The sequence below is a fragment of the Mizuhopecten yessoensis genome, unplaced genomic scaffold (genome assembly GCF_002113885.1).
Source record: "Mizuhopecten yessoensis strain PY_sf001 unplaced genomic scaffold, ASM211388v2 scaffold2671, whole genome shotgun sequence".
NCBI lineage: Eukaryota > Metazoa > Mollusca > Bivalvia > Pectinida > Pectinidae > Mizuhopecten > Mizuhopecten yessoensis.
The window spans coordinates 1006396-1017681 of record NW_018404662.1 but is presented as its reverse complement, the minus strand read 5'-3'; the positions used below and the strand labels follow the sequence as shown (position 1 = coordinate 1017681).

The following is an 11286-nucleotide window of genomic DNA, read 5'->3' as shown; positions in this document are numbered from 1 at the left end:
GATATGTGTTGTATGCGTAAGGGTGTGCATGTCTGGTTCGAGAGTCTACGGGTGTGAGTATATATGTTGGTTTTATAGCTACGATTAAGGGTACAATTTTGTAAAATGTAAAAATAAAAATATAGAAGTTCTGTGATATCTAATTAGTTACGATTCTGTTAAAAACACATAACACTTTTATTAGTACCTATTATTTATGCTTCAATATATTGTAACACGACTACTTTTTTTCCAATTCAGCTCTTTCCCATTTTCGTGTTATATATATAAGTATCGTCGTTTTGTGATCAAAAGTCAGTGTGTGAACCACACCCCGGTTTCCGGATATTTATTACCTTTTGTTGTCCTGTATTTTACCAAACCCGTGATATTCCGCAATCAGTCATTGGTTAGATCTTCTGTGGTACAGCCAATCAAACAGTCCGTTATTTATTGCGCAAGTTGTTCACGAAGCTTTTGGCGAAGGAGAAAGTCTATCGTCTGAAGGACAGAAACAATAATAATTCCATTTCCACTTGCAGTATATTTTTGCTGTTTTACGAAGGGTAAGAATGAAAACTGTTTTGTTTATGTCAATTATTCAGTCAATTATTAAGCGTCGACTTTTCGAAATAATAGCGTAGGTGGACATCAATCTGACTTGTTATGATCCTGAATATTCTCCGTCATACACTACTGTACTGTCACTCAGTACTTAATCATGGCATAGGTTCTTCTTTTATCTGATTATACGCATGCTGTGTGGTATAACATTTTGTTGTTTACTTTTTGAATGACACGTAACAAAAGTTTTGTGTATACAGATTCATACAATCGTCATACACGAGTACGCCATAAGTTATCACCATTTTATTATATAATTATTGCCATGTAATTACAATAACACGAAGAGGATCTTGAAGAGAGTTACTAAGTACATCTAGTAACATTGGGTAAGTAATACTTGCGTTAACGTTGTTCAAAACAACCGTCTGTTTATTTATTAATATGATCACATTTTCAATTGATCTTTGAGTGGTAAAATACGGGTGCGAAAATATGTAGCGAAGAGTTTAAATCAAGATTTTCTTACTTATGGTAGTACTGTGATATTATCTAGTTGACTTGCAATGCTTTACATACATGTACATAATAATTTCATAAAAGTGATTTGCATACACCTGAATGAATACAATGTGGTAAAAGGAGAAGTGTTTGTTTTGAAAAAGCCAGTGATTGCAGATTGTGAATTATATGGTTCCAGATATGCATAAGTTTATTTTTTATTTTACATGTGTTGTATTATAATGTTGTCCCCTGGGATATAAACTTAAAAAAGATTTGGACTCCCGTCGACAGTGACTATTCAGTATATATTCAGTTGATAAATCACCCCTCTGGAGTTTTGAAATTCCATTTCCAACATTACCCAGTTGTTATTATTACGTCTACATTTTAGAATTTCTTGGCCCTCCATGAATGATTGAATCATGATCATGGTCCATGCTGTTGCGTTTTCCACCCTAGTAGATTTAGATTAAGTGTAATGTTTGAGTGATTAAGTAAATATTTGTTCATTGTGTTGCAGAACCACTTTATATACATTATATTATGTATGCATGTAACTTTAGTTAAAATCATTATGTTTTATATATATGGTATATATGTTGTCATTGCCATAAAAAACATAAATTTGTAATCTCTGTCTTTATACATGATCATACACATACACACAAAATAGACCAAGAGAATACCTATTACCTGTATGGGCAGGAGGTAAGTTGTCTATGAAGAAACCACAGCCATATACGTGGATGTCCAGAATATATTATTGCTGGACCAATCTGTCGATACTTTTTTTGTTGATATTGTACTATACAGTAAATCAATATCACTATACTTATGCATATGTTACATGCATATTTAAAAGTTTAAACTCTTTAAATTGAACCTGTGAATCAAATTGTCACCCTATTACTGAAGTTCAATGTTGATAGGATATACAATTTCAGTTTTAGAAAGCTAGAATCCAGGCAAAATATTAGAAATTCATCCAGTCCTACCAAAATCTTCACGGTATAAATATTGAAAATTTTAACTAGCTCTAAAATAAAATCTTTTGGCCAAAGGTGTCAGGCTTTTGAAATGTGTATTATGTAAGCCTGATAGTTAAAAGTTTTTAAAGACTAATACATGACTAGATAACATCATGTGTATAGGTAGCAATATAAAATAGCGTACTATATATACTTAAAAATGCATGATCTGTTTGTAAAATGAATAACCTCTGTTATATTTATCACCTTTTACATCAAAATTTAAAAAAAATCAGCACTAAAATTGGCTTGTTCATGATGAAGTGGATTATTTTGGTGGTTTTTTTTTAAGAATGAAAATTGAATTTGGTTAATAAAAGCTAGCTTTACATGTAGTCTAATTTGTACTCAGCAGTGGAAAATTGTGAAAAATTGACTGGATGATGCTTTATGCTATAACATGAGTGTTTCTGTTACTGAGTAGTTGATGTTTATTTCAGAAAGGTTTTAAAAAAACCTCTTCCTTGGGGTCAAATTTGGGTTTAATTATATGTTTTGTTTTGCATTTCTGATGTATGGTTTTCAAAAGTATAAAATTTGGGGAAAACAGTTTTCTTTTTCACATTTTCATTTTTTGTTGCATTTATAATGTAGTTTATAAATATACATGTAGATGTGTTGTGCAGGTTGATTCTACTATCCATGTATATCTCCGACATGTCCATTATTATAAGGATTACTGGTGACATTTTTAAACCATTATGCAGTATTTTAATTGGGTATCCTTATACATGTACTGTATATATGTAAACAAAATTTCATTATTAGTGCTATGAATGTAATTGTGTTATTTCATATATAAAGTAATTAATTTTGTTAATAAGAGGTTCTCAATTTCCATACCAAATTGAATTGCACTATATTAATCTTTACTATTCATTTTTGACACTAAATAATAGTTCGTGTAGCATACACTAAATGAGGACACTTCTGACAGAAACTCTCACTTGTAAGCAAATCATGCATAAAGTCAGCAAAAAGTAAATCATGCACAAAAATAGAATGTCAGCAAATAAAAAGCTAAGGTATCAAGTAACAGTGGGCCAGCTAAAGTAGATTACACAACTAATATTATGTAAATTATCTCTAATAACTGAACACACTATCAATTAGTTTTTATGGTAATTATAAGGAACTTTAATTATCTGGAAATGTATCAGTTTTAATTACATCGAGTGTTCCAAATTATAAGCCATTATACCATTCTTCTGGCCAGCTATGAATGCTTACTTAGTATATGAGACATTTTATTCAATTTAAAAAAGATACAAAAGATATGTTTTTCTTAATAAACTACAAAATTCTGTTGGAGCAATATTTTTGGACAGAAGTCAACTGCTTGAGCTAAATGATTAGGAGATAATTTTGACATTAAAAAGATGAAAAAGAGCTAATCAAACATGTTAGAACAAAACCAGTATGCTTTCATTTGATTCAGGGTGGGTGTTAACTTATCATTTTGCTTTAGAAACTTGTTTGATCAGATGTTCTATAGATACATGTACATGGATAATTAGGTATGAACCATGTACTTGTTAATATGTGCTTGCAGTGTCAATCACAAAACCTGTATATAATTATATGTTCTTTTTCAAAATTAAATATCTTGTTAAAAACATATAAATGCTTCAGAAACAATCAAGTCGACTCAAACTACCAGCATTTATAAATAATCCAATGTCAGCAAATAATATTAGATAAAAATAAATCCATACAATTTCAAGCTCTGCACTGTTAGGAAAAATACACACTGGAAGGGAGATAACTCTGCATTGATTACAATGAGTTTACAATGGTCTGCAGATACACTATGTACATTGAAATACTACTAGGAACAAGTTATCTGGTAAACATTTTAGGATACAAAGTTCTTTACTAGTCAAATTTTTATGATGAATGTACTTGATCTAATAACTATTGACCTACTGACTGAACAGAATAAATAAAATAACATTTACTTTTATTACTCAAAAAAAGTGTGTATTATCAATTTTTAAGATGCATGGCTTATATTTTCAACCAAAAATGACAGTGTAATTCAAGAGCAAAATATGCATATAGCGAAGACCAGAATTGAAGAATTTGATAAAACTGTCACTATATAATACTGCATGACTTATTAAGCATCTTTGTATCATTTTTGATCAGTTAATTTTATGATAATTTTGTACATAAATTAAATCTTGATTTCATGGAAAAAGTGTCATTTGAAAACATGCATAAGAACCAAGGAGAAAATATTTATGAGTTATCTCCTTTCACAGAGTTAAATCTAGATTCAAACTGACTTTTTAAGATATCAATTTTCATTGGTTAGTAAATATATATAGATCATGTTGTCATTAAGGGAAATAACATTAGATACAATAGATCAAAATGTATAAATATTTTGTAATAAAAGCATTACCAGGTATCTGATGAGTTAATCATCACGATTTGACAGTATTAAGCTGCTGCAAACATGTAAAGCTCTAAAAGTAAAACTATTTTTAGTAAGTTTGTCATTCCTATTTTCTTACCCAGGTAATTGTACATGTCATGCCCTTGTTTGATGTGATCATATGTCTATTGTGATCAGTAATGCTATCTACAAAATCTAGTAAAGTGACCTGCAGCTTTTTATTCACAAAATACTGCATCAATATCTTTGGGACAAGTGAGTGTTCATAGCAAATGGAAAATATTAATACATAGTTTATATTCATATATATATAGCAATACTTGTCCTATTTTTACCTGTTGACCCTATAATTACAATAATTTGGGCTGTGAAGAGTGATGGAAAAGGACCTGTACTGTTTTGGACTGCCCCAGGCTGTGGGTTATGTAGATAAAATGACTATAACTGACAGTGACACTCTCAAGTAAAACACCTATGGTCTTTTACCGTGTCCTTGAAGATTTATCTCTGCCTTCATTTCAAGCCTTATGTATATGTATATCATTCAAGAACACTGACTGTATTTGTGTGAATATTCAACTTGTATATAAATACTTGACATAAAGTTTAGCATATTGATCTATTTGTTTGTTCAGAGGATGCTTTAAAGCTTTAAATTATTTGAAATAGGGTTATTACAGAGACTACAGATATTTTATGATATAATAGAGAAATAAAAAGAAATACTTTATTAAAAAGTGTGTTATGAATATTTATAGAAATATTGGTGTATTACATACAAAATCAATTCAGATATTGTTGTACAATTTCCCAAATATCACAGCATTTTGTATTTGTTATAATATAAGGATACAATGCAGGTTGGTGTGTGATAAGGGATGTGCTGGGTTATGCAATAGCCCTCTAAACAAACAACCTTATAGCTATAAATCATCTTTAGTTATTGATTGGCAGGCTATCTGTTAACCAGAGTACCTCGGCATTATTTATTACATGCATCCTGTCATGATAATGAATCAAGTCATCCGGTCTAAGACAAAGATTAATGTTTGTTTCTAATGCTAACAACTGGAACTGATATATCTTCTTTCTAAATATCATATCAGAGAGTAGAAGTAGAAATATATGTATTAATAAAATTATTGAGTGTTGGTAATTCTACTTAAATCATTAGCTGTATTATATGTGATTATTGATATATGTTATGATAACTGTTACTATACTATGGCCAATATATATGTATACACTTGGGGAATTCATTTCTACTTTCGGCAATCATTTAAAATTCAATCGTTGGTCTGCGGATGGAAGCTTGAGGCAGAAACATGTAAAACAAGTAAACATTTACTGATGCGATCTAGATTATATCAACTCTGTTTTGTGACTAAAGGAATATAATATTATACAGCTTCAGGTTATTATAGCTGCAGGATATATGAAGTTGTCAGGTATAGCCTACAATCAGTCTTATAATGTCTAAACTGTCAGCATGGATCAATGTACAAAGGGTAGCTGTGATATTGTCAGAATTAATACATGAAATCTGTTCTGAATATGTTACAGTTGTACTGCTGATAAATATTGTATTGTGAATGTTAAAATTTGGGCTTAAAATATTGCAATACATCAATATATCTAAAAACTAATACTTCTATGCCTGATATATATTATATACAATTGTATAAGGCAATTACATGTAATATGGTAATGTGTCTGGAATACGTATAGTATATATGCATATACACTTGAAGTAAAACATGGAAATGCCAGATAATTTTACATGAATTTTATCTGTATTGAATCTGATTCAATTTATATGTGTATTCAGTTGTGATGGAATAATAAAATACTTGCGATCACTTTTTTAAAGTATCTTAAAAGCCACAGTAAATTATGCGACAAAAATGCTAGCTTTATATTTATGTCCATCTGTGGATTATAATTACTGGCTCGAGCTCCCTTATATGCATAAGCCTTATATGGTAAATTGGTGTGTTAGCCTTAAAAGAACTCATTTAAATTAAAACAATTTTAATTATACCTATAAATAGTATAATACAAATGCATACCAATTCTCACTTTCCAGTACACATTTTGAATGTGGTACAAGGAAATAAACATGCGAGCTTTCAATATTAAAAAATGTATATATGTTTGAAGATGTAAATGTTATTGATATATCAATGAAGCTTACCTGTCGATGTTACATCAGATATCAACATTAATGATATGATCACGACAGCCCTATACTTAACCTGGCACATTTATGAGGCCTTGCGTCAGAGTTGTAACTGTACTATATATGGTGACTGTGGTGTCAATCTGTCTGTAAGAACTTTGAATCCAACAGGTAATGAATTGTTATGCATGTATGTAGATACGCAACAGAGGTTTAAAAGTTTCTTAGTATCAATAAAGGCTCAAGTCACTGTCACTTAAAAAAGAACACGGGATATATAAATGTATAGTTTCAAAATGATTAGTACTGCCATTTCAGATTTACCCGAGTTTTCAGTTTGATGATAAATGGTATTACATGGCGGATACCCTGCATGAACATCACTATGCAATCAAGATCCAAAAAAAACAAGATACCCGCCAGTCATAATTCAAGGTCACTGTTACTCAAAATAGAACAGAAGAGTATAAAAACAATTTACTTTTATGACCCTTTCTGAATTGTCATTGATTTATTTCATTAATTTTCCAAGATGGAATCATCTGTGTTTATTGGTTCTTAGTTAAGTCTACTTGTACATTGTAAATAAAGGGGTCATGTACATGATGGTTGAACTGTGTAGGTGTCTGCATGAATGTCTGCGATCATTAGCCCTCCACCACTAGGTCGCAGGTTCAGGGCCTATGTGGGGCACTCACCACTGGTCGCAGCTACATGTAGGTTGGTGCTCCTTTTCCAGTTACGATCTCAGCTGACTATAGCTGTTAATTAGATAGGATGTGAAAAAAAATACAAACAAAAATGCAAATATTGTAAATGAGATTATATTATCCAGATCCCATAATCAATTCTAGCTTGTGGTATTGACTATCTGCTTTCAGGCTACACGCTATGTTCTAAATCTATTGATCAGATACTGTTCATGCTTATTGGTAAATGGTACTTTTCAGATAAATACTAAATGTGTAATGCATCACTACCACGTACTGTTCTGAAATCCAAAATGATGGCTGTGGCTTCTGCTTGACAATAGTGGGGAACATATATGGTCAGGCACATGACAGGGCCCAGCTTGCTGTGATCACCTGTCAGTATTCCAGATATCCTGATACTGATATATAGCTTATTTAAAACCGACTCCTGACTGCAGTATACACCTTTACATAAATATTGCATGAAACCCTAAATACTGTATAATAATATCCTAACGTATATTTGTAAGGCATCAATTTTATTGTCTGTATGTATGCATTCTGACCAAAATTTGTTTAAAAACAGATAACACTCAACACAGTCACTTATCACATAATTGACTTTACAAAATTATGATCCATATTACGCAATATACTGGTTCCATACATAGCTATAGGATCACCAACAAGCTGAAATTTGAAATTATGATGTATTACGCAATATACAGGTACTTTAAACAAACACCAACAGGTAAGTTTTTAATTCTTAATAGGAAATAACTATACTTTTGAAATTGCAATTTGCATCTTTAAAACTACATTAGAACTAGAAGTTACTTAAAGCTTTTCTTTTACTGTAAAAGCCCAAGACATTAATTACGGTGCAGTCAGTTTGAACAGATTTTGAGTGAATATACATTTTTTAGTGGCCTAAATTTTAAAAGAAATGTATTGCTTCATACGTGTACCACTTTATGTGTGTATATTTGAGCCCTAGAGCTTCAATTTGTTACTCATGACATACATATTTTCGGCTAGCTATGTTGTATATATATATCACTGACTACATATATATAGACTCTCAACCGCTGATCATAAAAATATAAAAAAATACAATCCATCAAAAGTTTTGGTATTGTATCATTGTACAAACACTGATCAGATCACACAGTGAACAGCTAAAGGACACATTTGCGGTTAACGTGGAATTTAATTAATTTTGGCGAATTTACGTCAGTGACGCTTGGTTTGCCACATGTACGTGTACTGATACGTAGTGTGGCTGTGTAAAGGTAGGGACACCTGTGGATTTCACATCATTATAACCTCTACCATGTACAGCAACACACACTACATCCTCCTATCCCAGGTATGACCTCATCATCAGTGTATTGATTCATGCTTGGAATATTGGGATTGGATTTATCATTCTGTTTCCACAGCTACCAAGTTTGTATTGTGTCTTCAATATTCAATGTCATTGGGGACATGCACATGTCATGGCTTCGATTCTGTCTCGTTCCACATGTGTCATGTGAAATGGGATTTGAGATTTGTGATTGCAGCAAAATTTCTTCTTCTTTCTTTTGTGGATAAAATTGTTCTTTAAGATAGTGCATGTATGTAGAGGAAATAATGGTTAAATTTACAAAGCACGTTTTAATATGCACTTATCATTATGCAATTTCATATATACCTGTACATATATACATCTATTTCAAATTTTGTATTGCGTATGCATATAAGTGTATCTATATGTATGTTTTGTTGCATGCAACTCATCTTTTCATTTGTTAATGTTCAAGTTGTTTAATTTTATTTATACATTTATGTATGTCTTACAAAGTATGCTGTCTTATTTCATGTTTTGTTTCGATTAATGTAAAATTATTTTTGATATGTTCCTCTAGATTTAATTACTATAATATTGTTATTCAATGTTTTATTATTTCTGTTCATGATTACTTTGTCTACAGGTTTTGATAGTTAAGATTGTTTAGTAACCATGGAGACGAACCCATTACTGGACGCGTACAGCAGCCATGACAAGGAGGTCAGAGAGGGAATCAGCTTGATTTGGTTTTGCATGCTCCTTTTCAGTGTGTCCTAATCATTTGTAGTGTTTTCACTCTCCACTTTGTTTTTACTTGTACAACCTTTGTTTATTCTGTGTATTTTCCACCTCACTTTCCACTTTGTTGTGCAGAATTTTAGATAAACCATGACTGCTTAACTGATTTTCAACAAAAGGAGACCTTGAACATCAAATGATAAACAAATGTGTATATATACGTACTTACTTGAAAAAAAGTTCTTTTTCTTAATGTTGGGTCAAAAATAAAGAAAAATAAATAACGAAATTGTCTAAAAAAGCATTTCTGTTCATTCTGATGCTAAACAACATCATTATCTGTCCAATCGTTGTTAAGCATCAGAATAATGGACATGAAATACATACTTAAGCTTACATACCGGTTTATGTCCTTGTCATGTATGTGATTCTATAAAGTAAAAAAAATCAAAAGTTTAAAATAACTGTTAGTTCTTGAATGACATCAGTGACCCATTATCAGTTATGGAAGTTTACAGATCACATTTTATTTTCTAGCAACGATGAAGCCATGATCATAATCAAATGTGTTGGCTGAATGTGGTCCCAGCATATAAATAATTAAAGGCTTTTAACTGAAAGCTTGAATTTTAAAAATATTTTGTAAAAAAGTCTTGAAATAAGTCTTCAATGTCTCCTTTTGTATTTCTTGATTTTGTATTTACATGTAGTAACATAGCTAGTAAATATGTATTGCAATACTTGTCATATACAGTTTCTTTTTCTTCATTATACATATATCTGATCTTTTGCAAATTGCTTCTTCATCTCTTTACAGAATACTCATAAGACATTTATAAATGATATATGCATTCTTCTCTTTATCCATTTATGATTTACATGTCCTTTTGTTGATTTTGTTCAGATAAAACAATTAGGTTGTATTTCCCAATTTGATATTCGAAAAGACTTTTAATGTATTCCAAATATTATTGCGAAATAGACAAAGTTTTCGTATGTCTTTATCAAGCCGACAGCTATTCTGTCTTTGCGTATTGCAGAGTTGTCTTCTCTTGTTAGCAGGTATTAATTGTTACCTCATTGGTTTGTGAGAGTAACGTCATCAATTTTTGAGAAAACGACGTAATTTTCTCACACAAACCAATGACGTAACAATCAATACCTGCTCACAAGGGAAGACAACTCTGCAATACGCAAATACTGAATACCTGTAAGGTGTAATATACATGACATATGATAATTACATTTTACACAAAATTGCTGTTGTCTGACTGGTAATTGTTCGGTAGCAACAATGACAAATTTGCTCCTGAAACCCATGTATCTGTTCTGTGCTATAGTTGTTTTCTGTCATAGTTTAGTTCTACTCCAGACCTCCCTCTATGTAGATCTACGTGTTATATACCTCCGAGTACCCAGAACCATCACCCTACTTGTAAATAAATTGATGTATAGAATTAGCAAGATATAAAGCTAAGACACATATGTATACAGGTACATGTATATATACTTAGTAGACTCATTGTCAATGAAAACGTGATGCTACTAAGTTAGACACTGTATGTATATATGTTAACCCTTTGAGTGCTAGTCACAACTATAGTTGCGCTGTATGTCTGTGGCCACCACTGCTAACTATAGTTGCACATTCTATAAAATGGTATTTTATATGGTCAACAGATAATCGTGTTGATTAAAATTTAATCAAACATCAAATAACCAATTTCCATTGGTATTAATATGTTTTAATATTAACACAAGTATTATTTTTGCAATATTTTTACTAAAATTGTGACTTATGAAGTTATATCTAAATTTGAACTGCAGTGAAAATTAAATTTTCCTCATTAATTCAGCACTGATTGGTT

At 31.1% G+C, this 11286-nt stretch overlaps 1 protein-coding gene across 5 annotated transcripts in view; it reads left to right on the top strand.

Annotated features, from left to right (window-relative positions):
* The first annotated feature begins 415 nt into the window (after positions 1-415).
* Positions 416-11286, top strand: part of LOC110446291 (protein NDRG3-like) — a 37610-nt gene continuing 26739 nt past the window's right edge. For 2 of the 5 annotated variants that reach the window (XM_021491363.1, XM_021491359.1), the window contains exons 1-2: positions 416-545; positions 9324-9400. In XM_021491363.1, the coding sequence (XP_021347038.1) occupies positions 9353-9400 (48 nt within the window). In that variant the 5' untranslated portion in view covers positions 416-545; positions 9324-9352. Of the gene's footprint in view, positions 546-8188; positions 8717-9323; positions 9401-11286 lie in introns of those variants that run through there. The other 3 variants (XM_021491360.1, XM_021491364.1, XM_021491361.1) reach the window with 3 other exon arrangements.